Source organism: Chroicocephalus ridibundus, chromosome 7 (assembly GCF_963924245.1).
Source record: "Chroicocephalus ridibundus chromosome 7, bChrRid1.1, whole genome shotgun sequence".
Classification (NCBI taxonomy): domain Eukaryota; kingdom Metazoa; phylum Chordata; class Aves; order Charadriiformes; family Laridae; genus Chroicocephalus; species Chroicocephalus ridibundus.
In genome coordinates this window covers 29237209-29259903 of record NC_086290.1, presented here as the reverse complement: position 1 = coordinate 29259903, position 22695 = coordinate 29237209, and the positions used below count along the sequence as shown (strand labels likewise).

The 22695-nt window shown below is 35.9% G+C and overlaps 1 protein-coding gene across 3 annotated transcripts in view; it reads left to right on the top strand.

Moving 5' to 3' along the window:
• CERKL (ceramide kinase like) overlaps window positions 1-22695 on the top strand; it is a 57850-nt gene that overhangs the window by 13215 nt on the left and 21940 nt on the right. For all 3 annotated transcript variants that reach the window (XM_063340268.1, XM_063340269.1, XM_063340270.1), the window contains 2 exons: window positions 12089-12331; window positions 20093-20224. In XM_063340268.1, the coding sequence (XP_063196338.1) occupies window positions 12089-12331; window positions 20093-20224 (375 nt within the window). The remainder of the gene's footprint in view (window positions 1-12088; window positions 12332-20092; window positions 20225-22695) is intronic.

The window sequence follows — 22695 nt, the reverse complement described above, 5'->3', positions numbered from 1 at the left end:
CTATATGATCATAGGTTTATTATGTGGAAAATGTCATCTGTCACTTAAACAGTTGTTAGGATTATTATGTTAAGGGTCATTAGAACATAAATGGAGACTAAACCAGATGTTTGTATGCTCTATAAACCAAAGGTTGTTTAACCACATCTTGAATAGTGCGTGCAGTTCTGGTGTTATCAACAAAGATGGTGTGGGACTAGAGAAGGTTCAGGGGGTGACAATGATTAACGGTCGGGAATGGCACTTGGATGAGAGTGACAGACTAGGCTGGCACTCTTTGGTCTGAAAGGGAGGCAGTTGAGATGGGGCCTGGAGAGAGTAGATGGCAATGGCTTTCCATCTTCCAGCGTAAGAAATACGACGCATCTAATAAGGCTAGCAAGAACCAGGCTCAAAACTAAAGGAATAATCACACAGCAAGTAAGAGAACTGCAGAACTTACTGCCAAGGGATATTGTTAATGCTAAAAGATTTTGTGGATTCAGCTGGAGAAGCAAGGCCTCATTTGAGTGCTGTTAAATGTGTAGAAACTGCAGTCAGTTCAGGGTGTCCCAAATGGAAACAGGTGGGGAGGGGAAAAGTATTAGTGGAAAATAGAATAAATGCTTGCTTTATTCCTTCTCTTCTCTTAGCATCTGCTTATGGCTATGGTTTGACATAAGATACTGGGACAGATGGACTTTTGCTCTGATCTGGTATTGCTGGTCTTACGTACCAGAAACCTGTTAGATTATATTTAAATTATATTTTACGTAAAAGCACACATGCACACTAGTCTGTAACTCCATCTGTATTTGCACTACTAAGCAAGCTTTCTTGGTAGAATTTGAACTTCAGTTTGCCTAACCTTCTATTTAAAAGGTACATATTTTTGTTGGTGGATTGATATAGTTTAAAGAATGTGTGTTCTTTGACAAAATATCGAGGTTAATTTTATTACATGTTTTTAAGAATTACAATACAGTAGCAGACTGTATGGGAAACCGGCATTTCTTAATCATTAGTGCCTTGAAAATATTGTTTATATGTATGTTTATAATTACTATAGTGTTGGGGTTTTTTATTTTTATTGTGGAGAAGGGAAGTTAAATTCCAAATACAATAGCTAAACTTGTATATGATATAAGTCTGAAACCATTACAAACCATTCCAGAGGAGTAATTAGTTTCATCAACCTCAAGGTAGGAAAAAGTGCAACTTTAATATGCTTAGCTGGTATTTCCATACATTTTTTTTGGAAGATTTCTGATATTCAGAGGGTGGAAGATGACTCTCAATGTAAAACACCCATTTGTTATGTCAACAGCTTAAAGATGTGTGCCAAGGTTGTCTATTGTAATTAATTCTTGAACACAGGTGGTGATAATTTTCTTGCACTGTTTCACTTTAAGGCTGTCAAAGATTATTGTCTGATTTGTAATGTGCGGCCGGATATGTGTAGAAACTCAGATGTGTTAAATTTACTTTTAAATGAGTGAGGTAAGTTTAATATTGCGATAGAGGAAAATTTGGATAGAACGGTAACAATAACGTGCACACTCTGCAAGCGCCTGCTGGAGACAGTCTGAAGATGCATCTCTGTTAGTTGGTGTATGGGTGCTTGGAATATGAAGCTCTCTGATACTGCAATCATATGCAGGATCTTTATGCTGTGAGTAAAATTCTTAGGATCTGCAAGTAAGAATCTTACATCAACCTCATAGTGGCAACCCCTGTACGTATGTGTCCATTTGGTGTAATGCTATCATTTAAAAGTTTGGAATAGTAAAAATTCATATGTATTATGAGACGTTTGAGTTGTGTCTTTCTGATCTGACGCATGTTTCTCCAAGAGTGAAAACTCATCTGAAACTGTTTTTTTTGATATGTCAATCAGTTAGTCTTTCTCTTTGATTTTTGTACTACTTAGTACTAGGATTAGGAATAGGCTGCAATTAGCTACAGTTATCATACTGGAGTTAAGAGGAATAGATGAGGAGATGTCAAGGAATTTGCTTAAAATAGATAGGAGACTGCTGGTGCATGCAAGGATGAAAGTCATCATGGAAAATTTAAAGGTGGTGGGTTTTGTTGCTGTTTTTTTGTCTAGGGACTCTGTTTTGAAGCAGTTGATGTGCCTGTCAGGAAATAAGTAGGTTTCTGTAACTTAGTATACTAATGTAGTTTGATGTAATAGTGGAAGTTATTTCTATGCTGATAGTTAATTTTGAATTTCATGGTACTCGATGCTAAAATTTTATTCACGACGAGTTTAATAGATTCTGCACGTTCTTTAAAATGCATTAATATATTCTACTTTATGCACTGGTTATTACACAAATCAAAACCAAGATGGAGATCTTTTGATTTTTGAGAATCTCATGAAAATTTCAAATAATGGATTTTAAATGACTCATTACCATTTATTCTTATAATTCCTGAACTGGGTAACAACATAAAACATTAAAATAACTCAAATTACGGGCTGTACCTGAAAATTTTTGAGTGTATTTTGATTTCCAAAATAGCATTATATATCATTTTCTTACAGTCTAATCAGATAATCCCCAGAATTATTTTTTTTTTCTGGAAAACATTTTGTAGAGCTGTTGGTACGCTTTGCCAGTGTCTTAGGTACGTGGTTCGAAATTTAAATTAGGTTAAAGACATTTGTTATTTGCAATTTTTAGTTTTATTTCGACATAAGTGTATTGCAGTGTGTATTCAACAGTTCTGCTGCTATATGAAGTAAGCATATCCTTAGCTTGCTGCGCAGATACACGGGCACAGGTGGACATCTTGGTAGTATGCACCATGCAGTGAAACACATGGCGCTACACAACATGGGGCAAAGAGCACGCAGTTTGAATTAGAAGTCATTTTATGGATACCTTGTAAATTTGTGCTTGTTCATATACGGGCTGTAATTTCTAAAAAGGTGTACATGTTTTGATATTGAACGTTTCTGATACATGCATCACCCTAATGTAGCTGTCCTTGCTTTGTGAAGAGAGGCAGTATTGTATGAGCCTGTTTATGTCAATATTTTAATAATTTATCTTTATAACTGCTTTTGTCTATATTTATAGTAACATTGGCACCCTGTGTACAGAAGATACAATCAGTGCTGAAAGGAAACTTGCATCCATCTGGAAGCAATAAACTTTTCTAAAAGACTGCACAGTGTTACTTAATCCTGTGATTTCTTACTGTGAGTGAAATTAAGGTTGGGTTCAGTTGTGTCACATCATATTGGTATCAAATCTTCTGTGAGAGCTTTGTCATTGTGTTAAGCTACAAACAAAATATAAAAATTGATGAAAATCTGAGAATGTAATTTCCTCAGTCACAGGATTATGCATCACTGCAAATGTAGTCAATTCCATATAATAACAATAATTGTAATACCAGGAAGCTTTTTGTAAGCTTTCTCTTTATATGAAGGGCTAATTTGTATACTGCACCATTGAGTAAGTATACCTTAAATTTTGCATTGTATTCTAAGCCATTTTTGTACTATACATATATCATGTATAAAGTATATTTTTAATGGGCCAAAATATTTTACAAAGTTAGAGAAATACGAACAGCTCCGTTAAGAGGAAGGGGGGGAAAAACCCCATGTATATTTCAAAGATCATCTAACAAAATTCTGTGAGGTTTCTTGTTGCGTTTCTTTTAAGTCTGTTAGAAGTGTGGCATACGTGAACAAAATAGGATTCATTCATCCCTGCAGGCAAAGTGGTGTAGTTTACATTCTTCCTTTTCCTATGTGGCAACTGAGCTGAAGAGTGCTGGGGTGAGGGAAGGGTTTTATGCTTGTCAGAGGATTCTGGTGGTGCTGTTGCTGTCTTCTACCCTTGGGCTAGTGTAGACGGTGCAGACAGATTGACACAAAGGAGGGCTGAGTGTATGAAGAAAGCTCCTGAAAAAATAGACCAAAGATCAATGAGGATGAAGCCAAACATGTAGCTGTTAATCAATGAGAAATTTATGGATGAGCTTATCTAACAGCTGATAGCTATGCTTCAATACCTAAAAGCACGAGTTGCTAATATACATGAATTAGCAATAGCTTCAGGAAGGAAATTGTCCTTTGTTTAGAATGGGATGTGTCTGTTCTTTTTTCCGGAAGAAAATGTTGGCTTGAAAATCTTTTCCAGAAAAGACCAAAATTCAGATATTTGAGGCATGTAGAGTTCTCTGAAACACTGATGTTTAGCACTGTGGGTGGTTTGTAAATTTGTATTTGAGGCTGAAGCAAATCTTGTGCTGGGAGGAGTCCAAGTAGAACTAATTATTAACTTGTAGTTAATAGAAGTCACTGATGTCACGTGGCCATAAGAGGCTATTTTGATTCCCTCTCATTTTCTGAAATGACAGAAGTAATTGCCATGATTATGACATATGTTAGTAGGTACAAAACAGCATGTATGCATGAGATTTTTTTCAAATGAATGTAAAATTAAGCTCATGTTTCCTCTTTGGAGATTCTCTAGTATCTTTCAGCTCTGCAAGCCCCATTGTACTGAATCATGTAAGCTATTAGATCCCAGTCTTCTGCTTTATTTCATAAATCTCTCTCTTTTAATGAATTCCATTATATTATGGTCGTATTGTTGGTCTATATGAGACTAGTCATTTAATCTGATGCTTGTGCTTGCAGAGGTTTTACACAATGATGGAAATCATTGATGTTAGTTAGTTAGTTACCGTGTTGTTACTCCGAAATCTGTTACGTAACTCCTTTAACTTATTACATTAAAAGCCCCAAAGTTTCAGGCACTTCATAAAAGGTTTGCTGCTACTTTTCCAATCATATTATGAAATTAGGCAGTGTGTGGGCCATATTCTTCACATAAAATGTAGCTTTCTGTAATACGTTTATTTTCAGTGACCTCTTTCTTGGTGTGGTGTTAATGAGGAAATTTAACTATTTAAAACCACAGTCTTTGCTGCGTGCATCCTCTCGAATGCTTCAGGTTCAGAATCACTCGGTGTCTGCCTTGCTTCCTTTCAGCTAGTGGTGGTGTTCTGCACAGCATTATTCCCAGTAGATCTTTTTAGGGTGGATATTTTTCATTTCATCACCTCCCTCAAATTCTTTGTTGGGGAAGGAAGGGGAAACGCTTCCTTAAGGTGACACTTCTTGTGTGGAACAGCATTAGGCCTTGTGCTAAGCTTTAATCACACTTATCTATGGAGATATTTATTCAGGAAGCTATTTGGCTTCTTTTCAAACTACCAAGTTGGGTATGTTTTTTGGACAAAGTTCTGCCATTAGCCTGTAATTAATAAGCAAGGTACTTCACTGCTCTAAACCAGAGATGGATCAAGACATTAATGAAAGCTTGATGGATAGATGTCTAATGAGCCTCATTACAAGATGGTGGTCCTGTCCATGGCCTGCTGGGACATCACGGAGACCCAGGATACTGGGTCCAGGTGTCACTCTTGAGATCTGGTGGCGCTCAGAGGGGAAGTCCCCAGGTCCGTCTCTGCTCCAGGGGGAGTCAGCTCCAGGAAAGATAACCTCTGAACTGTACTAAACTCTGCCCTTATGCTATGGGATTCATTGAACTGTTCCCGTGTTTGCTCTGCCAGTTGCCAGCATCATCTTTCATTTTGATTCAGCCAGAACTGGGCAGTTTAGCTGCGGTAGTTTTTTGTCAGAAATTTGCCTATTGCCATCTTTTAAAGGTGGTGTGAACCTTACCCAAATTTAAAGTCCTTGAGCATGATCCAACTCAGGACTTCAAGGACTTACACCAAATGTCTCCTGAAGCTGCTCTTCCTGCAGTTGCTGTGATGATACGATGCTGGGCACAGAGGCATGTATCTGCAACAGCCCTCTAGGTTTGATAAGGATGTTCAGAAGTATGAGGCTTAGTCCTTAAAAGATGTGATGGAGAACATTGGAATCAGCTGCTCAAGGGGTCTTGGGGGAAAGCAGAGGTTGAAACATGGAGAGAGGCAAGACGGGAGGATGAAAGGTAGGAGGCTGCCGGTTTAGATGTGTTTACTCATGCTATGAATATAGTAAAATTGCCAAGAAATACTCTGAGCAAAGAATGAAAAAACTTTTCACTTTCTGGAGAATGCATTGAAACTTGCACAAGACCATCAAAGCCAGTTTTATATTGTTGTCTTTATCACATTTTGTCTTTTTTTAATTATTTGTAAGAATTACTGGACAGAGAAATAAAATAATGTAATTTATGTTATCTTGTAAAAGCCTTTATCCCATGATCTCAGATTTGCATAGGAAAGTTACCGGGGTTTTTTGTTTGTTGGTTGGTTTTTTTTGATCTGAGTTTGAAAAATTGGATCCTGAAGTACATATTTATTCAAGAATACTATTTGTTTTTTTTAATATATCAATTATTCTTCATAATAATATTATTTTTAGAGATAGTATGATACTACTTGAAATAAGATGATTTCTTTGAGCTGGAGTAGTGAATAATGCTTTTTCCTGCTGTATTAAAATAGTGTGTAACTTCCTCTCCAGCAAAACTACCTTAATGTGCCGTTATAGGTTTATAAAGCAGAGTTTTATTCTGAGACTTACAATTTTTTTAGTTGATAAGATGTAAATGGAGCTCTAAAAAATTAAGAGAAAACATTGTGCATCTTTCCCAGTTCTTGCTGACTCTTGTTGATTCTATGATCTGTGTGTGCGATCTTTGGGGAGTTAGCAATTGGAAGTGAAAATGCACAGCAGATTGGCTCCAACCATGTTGGCTTCCTGCTGGTGAAAGGAGACAGTCCCAGTCCTTCCTTCTGCCCTGTTGTGTATTTTCTTGTCGCTTTGAAGCACCTCTGGTTTTGTAGGACTTGTGTTGAACTGATCATATTAAACAACTTGTCAGAAGACCATGGCAGCACAAAAGCTAAAAATAGAGTGGACAATCTGTGTTACTTTAGGGAGCTGAATTGACTCAGCTTGGTTTTGCCCAGTGCCAGACATAAGGAAAAGGGCTGGACTATACAGTTGTATCAGTGAGGGAGGGTAGGTGCCTGTGTTGGAAGAGGGATTAGCGGCAAGGTATTGCATTGGCTTGGCAAAATACATCCCTTCACCCTCACATTCTTGAGAGACAGAGGATGAAAATCAGTTGTATTCCTGACAGATGTTTTTAAGCTCAATTTTCTGCCCCGAAGGACTACAGCTGTTGCTGCAAGTGAATAGCTGCCATTAAAAGATGAAGTTAGTAGTTACACCTGCTTTTACTCTCCAGCTCTGGAGGAACAGAGATGCATCTCTTCAGTACTTTGTAGTACTTCTGAACTCCTTGATGCTCCTGAGGTCATTATACACAGTCTGAGAAACATTTTTTTAGATTAGGACCTTGGTTGTGTTATGCTTCTCTTACAACATCATTTGAAAGGACTAGAGTAGCATAAAGTAATCTTCAAAGAAAACACAGCCCCTCCCCAACCTGGCCCTTGCTGTCCCTTCGTCTCCTCAGCTTACTGTTTGATGCCCTTGCCAAGCAGAAAGTGCAATTTTGCTTTCTCTGCTTGCGGAAGAGAGTAAGAGGTGTAGTGTCAAATTTTGCCAAAGTGTTGCATGACCTGTCTTTTTGAAATAAAAAAAAAAAAACAACCTTGAAAACTCAGATGTTCTGAAAATAGCTTTTCTGTCTCATGTTTGGTATTTAAATTAATGTTAAATAGCCTGATGAGCTATACAGTGATTCTCAGCTCTTCTGGCAACAACGATCATAGGCACTCCTTTATATTTCTCATTGTCAGTCCTTAATCAAAGTTGTAACTGAAAACTGTAGAGGTTTTATGAATCAGTTGCGTGCTACTTACTGTGCTTTGCAGACTACAGGAAGAAAAAAATGGGCTTAACAGTTCCTAGTTTATATGTGTTAGGCGTTATCATATTAATTTGAAATATTCCTAAGCCTAAATTTGTAGATACATTGTCGAAATTAGTTTCATTTTTTATTCTATTTATTTCCTTTTCCATTTTGTATTAATGCAGTTATATCCTTATTATATTATTATGTAGCTATATATATAATGCAGATGTATATTGCATATCCTGAATGGCTATTCTGAAAATAGTGTTTATACAGTGTAGGATGATCTGTAATCAGTTCTATAATAACTACCGTTGATCACTGTCTTTTCTTTGGTATAGTCTTGATAATTTTTATTTCTAAGTATTTCTATTATGTTACACTGCACTCAGTTATAGCAACCAACTATTAATGAAGTAAACGTTGAGAGTGTAATGGGACAGAGAGCCTAAAATGCATAAGAGATTTATCTGTTAAATGTAGTTAAGTGGGGCTAGGTGTCTTGCCAAAGGTCATAGGAAGAATTTATGACCAGGGGAGTATAACACATTTTCCTTCCTGTCCAATCCTCGTACTTGAATTACACAGTCACATTTCATGTGTATTTTCTACTGTTTTCCAGATATTTGTTACGGAAATTAAGTCATCAAGTACCACTTCTAGATGTTGGGCCTCTGTGGTAGAAAAACAGTCCAATAAGTGTTTTATTCTTGAAGTGTTGGTGTTTATATTTTGATAACACCCTTCTCTTTCCAAACTGTTCTATTTTTCAGTAGTACTGCTTTCTTCTTTATGTATGTTTTCATCAATTTTGCTGTAAACATATGTAAAAATCTATTTGTTTAAAGCCTAGTTTAACACCCTTAACTAATTAAAATTTGGGTTGCTATTTATAATTAAATTGTATTTGAGCGTATTAGACCCTCACCCTTTGATTTAGCTCAGTGTGGTGTATTTAAACATAATTTTTTATTAAATAAGAGATTAGACTACCATAAATAGGAAAAATGTCAGGTAGCCTCATTGCTTGAAATCAGTGAGAGGATAAATAGGGGCATAAAACTTCTTAGAAATTCATATATCCAGGCAGGGTTGTTTTTTTTTTTTCCAAGCTGTATTTGGAAAAAAAAAAAAGTGGACATGTGCAGAAACTGTGAGTACAATTAGCGTCAAGCAGATAAATCCAACTCTAATCCTGTTTACGCTCTACATCAGACAGATGTGCTGAGATTGATTTAGACAAGCCCTTGGCTTACAGCAATTTTTTTTTTAAGTGCCATATATTCTGGTTTTGTTAGATCTTTGTTAAATGTTAAGTGCTGTTAGTTTTACTCTTTGGAACGCCTGCAACCTACTTTATACAGGTTCCCTCTCTGCTCTTGTGATGACAGAGCAGCCTGGTAGAAGAGATTATCTTTATTCCTTGTAATTAAATTGACTTTTTTTTTTCAGAAGATACAACAATGGGAAGCGGGTACTGAATTAAATAAATAGCATGATATCTAATAGATGTATACTTAAATCTCTTGCAAGAACAGATGGTACCCAATATCTTTCTAAGTAATGTGAGAGGATAGTTAATGTCCTGAAACAGCTAGCAATAACCAATGTGATACTAACGAATCATAGGGTTTTGGAAGTTTAAAAAAGTGTCTAACCAAATAAATAGTTTATTTTTAAAATAAACTTGGTTGTTACCACATACTAGAAATATTTTATAAATGTAGCTCACGATTAAATTTTCTTTATTTGAATTGTTTTATAAAATTTTGCTGTATTTATGATGATCTTATTTTCAGTAAAAACAGATAATGAAAATTATAGAATGTGCTGAGGGACTTTTATGCAAATTTCTTTTCAACTTTAGTAAAAATTGGCTGTCCTAATCCTACTAGCTAGTTAATATTTGCTCTACAATTTAGGCTGATGCTTTTGTACGATTCAGTATTCCTACAGTTTATGTGTTTCTCCAAGCTGTATCTGGAAATGTATTCCAGTAGAACAACGAGAGTCAAGTACTACTTTTGAAAGTGTAGTGCCGCCTAGTAAGAATATGTTATTTTAAATTTCCAAAGTTTTGACGTGCATCTGAGCAACACAAGAATTTGACAAATACAGAGTAAGGGGAAGGTGTAAAAGCAAATAAGAGTCTGGCTGAAATAGTAGCTTGAAAAGAATAGACAAGACCTGGCTTATGAGTAAATGTCATTCTACGAAAGCTAGTGGGGGAATAAAAAGTATTTTAACAGGCCTTCATTTTACTTGATTTGTGCAGGATAAATAGGCTGATGTTTGGCATTTATTTGTGATGCGTATGCATAACATGATCATTTACCCAAAAAAAAGAGCAATACAAAGTATGAAAAAAAAAAAAATCAAGATCTCTGATTTGGTAATGTTGGTATTAAGGTTACTTGTACAATGTCCACTCTCCCTTTGAGTCTATGCAAAATCATAGTTCAAATGGAATCATGCAAATTTTTTTCCCCTCAGTCCCCCAATTTCTTTCAATATATATTGTAGAAAATACTTTCATAGCAATGATTACAGTACTTTAAGCTTTGTTTTGTTTTCCGTTGTTTGGTGAGTTTCCTCCTGTTTATTTGCTGCATACTTCTGAAAAGCTGCGCTACAGACAATTTCCCATGTACTATCTCAGTGCACACACACATTTACTTGTCACAGTATTCCTGATAAGGATGGAATGATTTTAGTCCAATTTTACACCTTAGTAGCTGACATATGGAGAAATCAAGATGGTAAGATGTAACAAGTTGGAAAAATATGTAGGAAGTATAAGGTCATCTGCGGTAGGTTATTTGGTATGGAATAGGAAAAATTGTGTTGTTTGAGAATTGTCAGGAGAGGTAATACTGACTTAAGCTTTAGCTGTGTTAGGATTGCTGCGGTGCAACAATCTTCCAGGATTTCTGGATAGAAAGATGATTGCTGCATAGTCTGGTTCAAGAAATAATGTTGAGAAATGCCAGCGTCCGTTACAAGAATTGATGCAGGCTTCTTTTTCTCTGCTCAGGAAAGTTAGGACTCTCTGAAGCCCCCAGCTTCATGTCGTGTAATGAAATAGGCGACACGTGATTTTGCAGCCTCACACTTGCAGTGCTGTCCATCTTCTCCAGGAAGACAGTTAAAAGAGTCTTTTTCAGCTTCTCCCAGGCACTTCAGTACAGCATGCAGCAAATAGTCATCAAACAGAATCTGTTATGGCTTTTGCTATTGAGAAACCACTTGACTGAGCTGTTGCGAGATTTGGAAAAGGTTTCTGGTTTGTAGTGTTTCTTGCCTTGGGCTGCAGAGGGACCTTTATAGGTCTAGCATATCGGAACGGCTGTAATTACAAAGAAAGCAGGAAAGCTTTTCTTTTCATGTCCAGAGTATCTGACCCCTACAGCAATGGTGACATTTTTCAGTCAATCTGTGTATCTGATTTTGTTTTTGAGGAATCGGGTGTTTTATGGCTCAAGAGAGCAGAAGGAAGGGAAGCCTGTATCACAGTGGTTCACTTGGTCCATCTCCAAAAGGCATCTGGAGCTAGTGTCACTGAAGCGGTAGTGTCTGCAGCCACGGTGTCCCTGTGCACGACAGCCCCGAGATAAGAAAACCTTCACTTAGTGTTCCAGCCTAGCGCAGATCTCCCCTGGGCTGAGGGTCTTGAACTGTCAAAAGAACTTTTGAAACTGTTTTTCTTGAAACTGTTTTTCTTTTACTTGTCTTCTAAAGTAAATTTGTAACTCGAAAATGAAAGCTAAGATGGGTGACACGCTTTTTGCTTATTTTTCTATTTTTGCTTAACTGTTTTCTGATATGTCTCCAGTCTAAACTCAAAAGGCAGAACTCGTGTCAAATGAGAAAATAAATTGAGCATATAGTCAGCTTGGGTCATAGCACCCTTTCTCATCGATGATTGAGGAGAATACAATGAAGAATTTGCTCTTTGAATGCAAATGCAAAAAATAAAAAGTGGTTCATTGTTCTTAGTCTGCAATTTTATTCATTTTTTTCAATATCAGAAAAGGGATTAAATAACCTCTTTGAATTCATGTTATTTGTATAGCTGGATACCTAACCTAAATAACAGAAAGTTGGTAAAATGTAAGACCAGTGATTGAGCCAAATTATATGCAATAAGTTTCAATACAGGCATGAGCAGATGCAGCAAGTGAAGCTAGAGATGAAGCGGTAACAGTATTTTATTTTTTTTTTTAGATATTACTCCTAATCATATCAATAATGCTTCTTTTTCATTTCTTTTTTTCTTTTTTTTTTTTTCCCCACAGGTGATTCCAGTACGGTTTTACAGGCTCAAGAGGAGATTATTGAAATGAAAGATGTATTTTCAGTAAAACTGAAACGTCGTCGTTTTGCAGGGCAGAAAAATGGTGGTACTTTGTTGGGTATCACAATTTTTAAATGCTTGAATAAAGAAGGGAATAAACTAACAGACTGTGCTGTCCATTTAAATAACTTAAGTGAAGATCATTGTCAATCGTGGTTTAGACATCTAAAGGAAATTTTGAATGGTAAGTACTTAATTGGGGTTGATGTCATTATTATTTCAGACTTGTTTCTATTGGCAATACATAACGTTGAGTGATGCCTAGAAAAATATTTTGCCTGTGGAAATTAAGACACACAGATATGAATATTATTGCTGGTGAATGCTTACTACTGAAGTTTTACACGGTGAAGTGTAAAATTTAGGAAAGTGACAATAATTGACTAATGCATCTGTAAAAATTAAATTGATGCTATTTTTTGGAAGTGTTTTGGAAGCTGCTGAAAATAAGTGGCTTACTATATTCCGACAGAAGAGTCTTTTGGGAATTCAGTTTCTTAAAGAAATAAAACACATTGTTGATGTTTTCACATGGAATTGCAGCACATCTAATGGGACTACAGATACTGCAGTCCTGGGCACACTTCAGGGACTTCCCAGTGACTGTTTAGGAGCTCCCACTTGAGACCTGCAGATTCTTTAAGAGGCTTATGGGAGAGGCTTTCCTCTTCTGCTTAAATTCACAGGTGGAACTCCTCTTAAGTTTCTGTAGGACTCTTATTGTATGATTTTATACAAAATGTATTGACACTAGCTAGTGATGAGAGGCTACTCTTAATTTTAAAAATACTGTTCTGTGTCTGCCTGGGCTGATGCCAGTTTCAGGATGCTTTGTTTAACCCATGATAGTTGCATTTTTTTTCATGGAAGCTGTATTAAATTTAAGAAAAAAATATTCACCATTTAGGGAAAAAACTCAAAACACCAAAGACTTTCACTGTAATTTAATACTATCAATGTTGGAAAGACACAGAATATAGCATACTTTTGATTTAAAAAAAACCCAAAACAATAAAAAACCCACAAACCAAACTCTCTGATTTAGCTCCAAAATATGTCTCTGCTTACAGACTATAGTAAACGAGTTTGTTTATTACAGAAGAAAAACAATCCATCTTGTAATAGCTGAGTTGTTGATGCTGAGCCAGATTACAGAATTCAAATCTTACACATCTGTAGTGTTTGTAATAACACTTTCAATAATGATTTATAGTTTACTTCTACTAAAGTGACTACTATCTGTGTCAAAAGCAGATATTAGAGAATGTAAAATAATATGAGTTATTAACGGTGCATTCTTACATTTTTTGCTTACAATATGCTTTGAATTTTACAAATAAAAGTGTATTAAAAAGTGCCTTCCCTTGCCCCTTTTTGAAAGGCTTTACCACGAAATATCCAAATCTGCAGAAGTGCCAAGATTCTTGCAGATCTCCAGCTACCCATAAAGGCAAGGACATTTGCATAAGGAGCAAATGTCTGTTTTGTTCCCAGATTACCCTCCATCCATCAGGAGCAGTGACACCATATGTTCACAGAAAAAACGCTGCAGTATCTCCTGCTCAGGTTGTCTTGACTTGGAGGTGCAGCCTCTGTTTTATAGCTTTGTAATTGGAAGCCACCTGAACCTGAAAAAAGCATTCTGCGCAATGTTGTTGCTGTTTCTAGTTCTTCCTTTGGCTTCAGTTTTTCTCCAGAAGCTCAAACCTTGCACAGATTTTTCTTGATCTCTAATCCATACATTTTTCTCCTTTCCTTTTAGTTCAGGAACAATCAGGACTAAGAAGGGGGGGAAAAAAACCCCAAACACAAGCCCCAGAATATAATTTACTAATGTGTTTATTGTTTTAAGTTCTGTAATTACAGTAGAAGTTTTTACACTGTTACGTTTTGAAGACTCAGTGGATATTCAAACTGCCTTTCTATCCAGAAAAGCAGCAAAAAAACCAGCTGCATTTTTGCATTTATTGTGGCAGAGACACATTATCAGTAATTTAAACAGTGATGATATAGTGATGGTATAATTCAGAAACAAAAGCCGTGTTATTTAGAATGTACCAAACATTGGCAGGAAGTTCCCAGTGGGATCCAAGTCTGGGCTAAAAGTATAAAATGCAGATAAGTTCTGTTGATTCCTCACTAACTGAAATCTCAAAAGGCACATTGGTATATCTCTGCTCAGTAATGAATTTTCAGCATTTTTGCTTCTGACATCTTTGTTAATGAACTCAGATTGGCTCCTTTTTGGTTTCCTTATGAACTGCAGGATAAAGTTAAAATTTCATCCTTCTAAAATGATCACAATTTAAGTGTACGTATCTTTTTCAGATCTATCTGATCACAAAGTAAATTTTCATTAATTGCTGCATTATTTACTTTAAGTTTTTTTATTACTTCTAGGCTGGAGCAAATGAAAAGCTGGTGATTTACTGAAGTAGAGTGTATATATGTTTGGGTATGGCTGTCAGTAAACATGCACTTTCATTTGTCAGAGTGGCTAAATATTATGGAAAGGTGTGTCTCTTTTCAAAAGAAATGCCATTTCTATTTGTTTACCTTACTCTGACAGGTTTTTAGGTTTTTATGCATATGTAGTAATTTGAGGAACAACAAAAGCAAGTTTATCAGTGATGACATGAGCTAGAGTTTTATCTGGAGATTTGCTCTAGTGAAGATTTCACTTTTTTTCTGAAACACCATGTACGCGGTTTCCCTTTTACTGTGCGTCTTGTGTCTGACTTGAATGTTTCCTGCATGGTTTTTCCTGTTCATCCTTGCTCTCTTCATAGTGAGTATCCTCTGTTGCTTTCAATTTCTGCTCAGACTAGCTAGGCTATAATTTTTGATGAAGCCTGTCGTCATACAAGTGAGCACACAGATATAATGTAGTTATTTAGAATGTAGTTACTGTGGCTGCTATTAATGGCTTTTTGTGTGTGTGTGAGAGAGGGTAACAAAACACGCGTACTACCAGCTTCCCACTTTTAAATAAGTTCTTATTTTCTGCATAACGTTTCTGCTGCTCATGTGCATGCCAGCTAGATATGAAGAGCCTGCTCAATGATACGGTGATCTTCCCATATATTGCATATTCGCTAAACTGATGTAAAATAATCACTGCCGTCTTGAGGCATGCACCTATGGAGCCTTGGTTCTGGACTGGCTGCCGGAAAGCCCCAAATGGCAGCTTGGACAAACTGTAGTGTGCTGGTGAGCTCACGTCAGACCTGTTGTACACCTAGCTCTCCCTGATTTTGATTTCTACGTTCGCATCCTTTTGTGCTGGACTCACGGGCATGTACAGAGGACATACTCTGTCAGTGGAATTCACTGTTTAATTTAAAATCCTCTGTGCATGCAAATGCTCAGTGTTACTTAAAGAGTTGATAGCCCCAGAAATGGAAGAAAATGCATAATTATCAATGCTTATCCATTTGTTGATTATTATTATTATTATTATTTTTAGCAAGGTAAGACTTATTTTTTAGTAACAGTTGATTTGAAAAAGTTTTACTTAAAAACTTTGTAAACTATCAGAAGGCAGTAAATATGGTTAAGAATAAATGATAAAGTAGCAAAAAAATGCATAAAGTGCATTTTATTTTTATCTACTACTCTGTAGTATCTCTCACAGTGGGATTTGATATGAATGTCTGAAACTTCATGCATGAAGTTTTAATTAAACCATTAATGTTAAACATTAACTTTGGTTAGTTAATATTAACAGTGGTGTCTCTATAGTTACATTAACAAATCTGTCTCATATTATTAGTTTTCCTCATGTATAAAATTCTTACTGCTGTATAAAGTATTTATAAATGTATGCAATAATGACATGATTCCAGGCTCTTAACTTTTGTAACATAAACCCATTTTCATAAAGCTAAGAGCTGAAAGCAGCACAGATGTACGTCTGAGCGTAGCGTCTCTGCTGCCCTATGAGCCTTTGTTTTCAGAACACCCTGATTGACCCACCACCTTTCATGGTTCACTGCTTCACTTGATAGATCAAGTTTAAACTAGTGCATATTAGCACATTTGTTAGTACTAGAGGAACAGTTGGCCTTCCTGCTTTCGGCTGCTGGTTCGTTTCAAATGGAGCAGCCACGGCAAACAATAACAGAATACCAGTTAGGAGAACACCAAAAGGCTGACAGACTGAAATCAGTTGCAGACTGTAGTAAATGAGATTTAATTTTCTTTAAACAACATCTATATGGATTAATCAAAGATGATTATTATTTAAAAATGCTTTTTAAGAAGTTTCACTACATAATTGTGTGAAAGTTTAATTTTTTGACTGTTATTGGATATTGTTATTCATTAAACTCAGTTCTTTGGTGTGTTATAACATGTCCAGCTAATGATAATAATGACAAATAATTTTTGTTGTGATCATTCTTTCATGTCAGTTGGCACTCATTTGGCACGAACAAATCAGTAGTGTACCATATCCCTGCTCAAATGCCTTGTTTGTGATACCTATTGCTATAAATAAAATAGTTTACCTCTCTAAAAATTTAAATTGATATTCAAGCAGTCATAAAGAGAATATTCTAACACTTCTATCCTGTGAATTCATTTGATTCTTGAAAATCTCACTAGGATTTATGTATTAACTCTGTTCTAGTTTTCAACAATAACCTAATATATGTAATCATAAATACAGTTCCTGGTTTAGAATAATTTTTGGTTAAATAAAATAATTCAACTGTTTTCTTAAAAATCTAGGATTTCCCCCCGCCCCCAGTTGAAAAGTCTGTATTCCTTTGCCTGCTTATGCTTTCTTGTAAAGCTTTATATTGCCAGCTGGGGCTTCGATTTTTACACCTAAAACTCAAAGTTAAGTGAGATACTGATGTTTGCTTTTTTCCCTTCAGTTTTCTGCTCATGGTGGTTTAGCAGTTGTGGTTTATTGTAACTCGCACTGTCTGGGTCACATTTATGACACTTCATCACCTCTCTACAAGCTTTCTACTTTCCTATTCTCCTATTCCTTCCCTTCGCTTCATGTGTTATAAATATATATCCATTTATAAATTTAAAGGTATGTTTTACTTACAAATCAAAGACTCTGTAGTCATTTTTTACAGTTTTGTGGCTCTGGGTGTTGGTGGAGGTCGAGCATTTAGGGGCAGCTGATCACAGGTAGATCTCTCGTAGAGAAGATAAGAAGCATTACAGCACATTTATCAATGTGGCTAAATCTTTTCTCTTTTAAATCAGGAGTCCGTATTCTTGTCGCCTTCAATTTAATTTCTATTGACAGTTTAGGCAAAATTATCAGGCCACAGAAATTAATTTTTTGGTCTTAATATTTTTATGACATCTAAAAGACTGCAACAGTACCAGATAGCAGATTTCCATTAAGTGTTCTGTATAACAATTATTATAATGTCTTTATGATGATGATTTATGTGTTTTAATAGACTTCGGGAACATTTATTCCCTATTTGTGTGGTAATTCCTATGATTAGAAATTACACTACAGTACAGTACTGCTTCTGCTTCCAGAGAATCAAGAATAATTTAGTTGGAATGTACCTCTGGAAATTATCTATTCCAGCTTCCTGCTAAGAACAGGTGAGCTTCTATATGAGATCAGATTGCTAAATTGATAAGTTTCGAAAATCTCTAAGGACGGACATTCCACAGCATCTCTGGGCAGTGTGGTCCACGGCTTAACCGCCCTCATTGTGAAGAGTGTTTTTCTTTATTTCAGATTGGAATATCCCTTGCTGCAACTTGTGTCTGTTGCCTTTTTGTCCTTGCACCTGCGAGAAGTCTGGCTTGGTGGTCTTTGTTACTCCCACAGTAGACGCTTAAGGACAGAACTTTGGTAGATTCTCTTCTCAAGGCTATCCAAAGGCAGCTCCCTCTGCCTCTTGTATGTGGCCTGTTCCAGCCCCTTGTTGTTGTCACAGTCCTCCGTTGGACTTGCTCCCCTTTCTCAGTCTTATGCTGGGGGCCTAAAAGTGGACGCAGTTTTTGAGAGTCAAGCTCAAAAGATGTTGAATACAAGGGCATAGTGATACCCTTTGACCTGCTGATCTCCCTCTTGTTGGTGCAACCCAGTAAGCGCTTGGCCTTCATGGCATCAGTGGCACAGTGTACTCATGTCCCAACTTCCTGTCCATCAGGAACCTCAGATCTCTCTAAAGAGGTGCTGCATAGTTGGTCAATCCCCAGCCTGCACTTCGAGGGTTGTGCTGGGCCGGGTGCTGGGCTTCATGGTTGTCTTTATTGAACATCTTGAGGCTTTTGTCAAACCTTTCTTGTAGCTAATCAAGGTCCTTGTGAATGGCAGCCCTGCCCTTCAGCACATCGGCTGTCCTCACCAAGTTCCCTATTTACTTTTTATCTCCTTTTTATAGGAGATACTTTCAAATAAAGGTAGTAAGGCTTATTACTGAAGACATTTGGGATTCATCAGGCGCTAAGGTTTCATCGGGATTAATTTGCCATGCAATGACACGGCACTGTGCGTAACATTTTGCCATAAATATAATTAGAAATCTTGTTTTTTATGTATGCTTTCAGGTTATAGTAGCAAACTGATCTCGTAATTTCATTCAGTATCTAAGAAGTCTTCTAAGATTTACTAACACAAACTGGATAAAATGCTAGTTTTCATTTCCATATTCTCTTATGTGTTTAAATAAGTGAAAAAAATAATCGGTGGGACTTTTATACTTGTTATCTTTTGATCTTAAGGAACGCTTTCCCCTTTGATGCTGAAATAATATTTAGCTAGAATTTCTCTGAGGAATTGCTCCTGTTCAGGTGTTGAGGTGAAGTGGGAAGAGCTTCAGAAGGTCCCAGCTGACATTCTGAAGGTACACGTGGCTGTAAAAATTGAAGTAACGCTCTAGATGGGGCAGCTTTCACTCTTGGCTCCTTTTGGAGTTGTGGCCTACTACTAATTTTGTTCTTGAATGTTGAAAGCAGTATACTTGCCAGATATCCTAGCTTTCACTTGGCTAAGACAGTGATAGTGTAACCTGATACTAAAAGAAAACTTAGAATTTATAAATTAATTGAGTACAAAATTGTTCAAATCATTTATCTTAAAAAACTACCAAAGAAACAGCAGTATCGCATACCACCAGTTGCTTTTTGTAGCAAACCAGCCTCGCTGAATCATGGCAGTTGTAGGAATTCTAGAAAAGAGAACTTGAAAAGTAATGATGTTATTTGTTTTAGTATGAATTATTTACTATGCAACAAAATGCCATATTCCAAATAATAAAATTACTTCATGGGATGAATGTGCAAGACAGGATACTGCTTGCGTAGCAGTATTTCTCAGTGTTGTTTGCTCAGAACTTGTTACTTTGAAGACCTAAACGTACCTTTTTAAAAAATAAAATGAACAATAATTCTGAGATTTCTGAGTGATATTACCAGTTTTTCTATTTCTTTGTATTTCTTTGGACTTCTTTCAAGATGAGGGAATTTCCTTTGCAGTGTTTGATTTGAAATCTCGGAAAACAAAAGTATTGGATTGTAGTATCAGTCTTGTTGGGTGTTATTGTCATACGCCTGCTGGCAGTGTTTCATATTAAGTTCCAAAAAGGATATGTTTTGATGTTTAATTTTTTGTTGTTGTTGTTGCCCAATCTTATAACTTCTCCACATTCACCCTGCTCCTGTATCAGGGTTTAACTAGATTATGACATACACTTTTTTTTTTTCTGGTTCCTACAATGTTTTGGTTAGTGTATGATTAATTTCTACTGTTTATTAGCTGTACACAGAAAAGTAATCAGTAGTATAATTTTAAGATAAATAGCGCACATCCAAGAAATTGAGACATTTTTTAGGCTATAGTTTACTTACCTTTACCCTGTTAAAGTACTGTAATAATTCTAATATTAAAAATTCATTTAAGCTGTACAAATAGCTGGGCTGTGTGTAATCTTAAATGTTTTGTGTTTTCCTTTAGGCTTTCAAAATAGACCAAAATCCTTAAAAGTGTTTGTTAATCCAAGCAGCCACAAAAGAGAAGCCGCTCATGTTTATTATGAACAAGTCGCACCTCTTTTTAGGCTTGCTGACATCAAAACTGATGTCACAGGTAAGTTGCTTCAAAAGCATAGTTTAATCCTTTGTGAAACAAGTACTTAAGTGCGCAAGATAACTTGAATTTACCGCTAATCTTTATTGGCTTTCCCTGCAAGTAGTGCATTTGAATGATAGTTAATGGAATATAATGTATTTTTATTTAGTAAAAAAAATGTTTTACTAATTCTGTTATTCGTTTAATATTTTTCCCCTCTAGTATCAATACTAGTAATATATTGGTTTTGTATTTTTTAAAGCAAGCATTCTATAAAAAGAAACCAGCATTTAATGTCTGAGAGTCCTGTATATGCTTACTAAGAGTTGTTCCCGCATTCTGACAAACACGTCCTTATGTTTCTGAGCACATCTATTGGCCTGACATCATAAGAGGGGCTTAGCCGAAGGACACATTATTTCTGGATTCTGACTCAGTTTCAGAGATGACTTGGAAGCCTAAGTGATTAAGTTCTGTGATGACAAGGGCAGTTCTCACGAGGCACAGGGGCACAACTTGGTGTCTGGAGAATGCGAAGGTACAACTTATTAAAGTTGTAGTGATGCTGCCTTCTGCTCAGCAATGGGTTCCTGATAGCCGCTTTGGATTTAAGGCCCCAGTTTGTACCAGAGTTCTGCTTTATGTCCTGAATTTGCCCTTTGACTGTTTCATTTGTTTGACTTTTTATAGGAAAACGAACAAGGAAAACAATGCATTTTCTTAAAGCAGTAACGTATGAATGATCTGGTCATTACTTCTGCCCTCTTCTGTGAAGATACCAAAACTTATCGTGCACCAAATTTGGTCCTAAAACCCACCCAAGTTTACAGAGAAATTATATTAGTATTTCCTGTTCCAAATAATTTCTTATCCATAGTATTACAATTCCCTTTAATACACTGCTGATTCTTGATTTTGCATTTCATATCCATGGGAAGTATAAACTCTGGTGCAAGGTATTTTAACACCAAAAAGTATTTTTCCCTATGTCTGTTGTAATTGTCTTGCAAAATAATCAATTCCAGCTTAAACAAATTATCGGGCAGAGGGCTCATCCTACAGTTGTCACTTAAACTTCTTGTGCAATCATGAGTAGTTCAGGTTGTAGGCCAAAAATCATTCTGAGCAAATCTAATTTAGGCATGAGGATATAATAATGCAATAAGTGTTTGTATATGAGGTTTATCTTGCTAATTTTATTACCTGTATCTATGTATTTTTAAATTATTTAGCCCACGATTTAAAGTAAAATCAGTCAAAGATTAAAGATGCATAGGAATAAGTGTGAAAAAGTTTGTCTGTGTTAGAATTCTGCAGTGATAATTTCTGAACTTCCTTTAATTGATAAGGGAATACCAGCAGCTTTATGTAAGTTTTGATTCTCACAGACATATTTTTCACCTGCAAGGCATGGATGATAGTTTAAACAGCTTAATGATAATGCTGTTTTCTTAGAAATTGAATTTAGCCTTGTTTGGTCACAATTTTGTAAAAGAAGGATTTTTTTGTCATGCAAACCTTAGTTAGAGATGACTGACTATGTCATACTGTTAAATTACTTATTACTTTACTTTAAGCAACTATTTAAAGAAAATTACCTTTAAAAAATTTTATTCTGTGCTACTGGTTAGTGTTTCTTTTATCTTTACTGTGAACATAACCTTGTTTGTTAGACTCTGTTAAAGGCAGCATTATTATTAACATGTGTAAGGTTACGGTTTTAGCTGTGTAATGTCACCTGGAATCCTAAAGCTGAACTAATAAGCAAATCTGTATCGTAGTTTTTTAGATTAATTAATAGAATTTAATATAAGCTATGAGTATAATTTTTAGTGGTTTTAAAAACACTTTTCCTAATTGAATAAATTTTTTTTTAAATTATTTTTCTTTTAAAATTTGAAAAGAAACTTCTGGTTTTAGCCAGATAAATGTTTATCCTTAAAATAAAATTATTTTGGCAGTGTCCGAATACTATTGTGCTTATTAGCTGCCTAACACTCCTCCTACAGGCAAAATGAGAAAACTACATTAGAGTTTTAAATACTAGTAGAGAAATAAATAATTATAAATTATGTACTTAAAAAAAAAAAAAGGGGTGGTAGTGATGGGTGCTGATTGCAAGTACTGTCTACTGGTACCATCTTCTAATGAAGCTAAGTGCCTCAATGCAAGTAAATTGAACAGGTTTTTTTCCTCCCATAATTGCGTTGGATTTTGTGAAGTTGGAGTGGGAATCTGCTTTTTTGAAACATGGCCGATATACAGCATGTACACAATGGTGTACAAAGGTGTATTAGGTAGTAAAAGTTGAAGGCTTTTGCACAATTTTAACCCTGACGATAGTTTACTTTCAGTCTTTTCACATATACATATTTAAAGTTTAATTGTGCGTAAAAATCTTAAAGCAAATTGGAACCTCTGAAGTGACTTCCAGTGCATACGCAATACAACATTTGCAGGGTACTTAAAAAAACCCACCCAAAACCCAA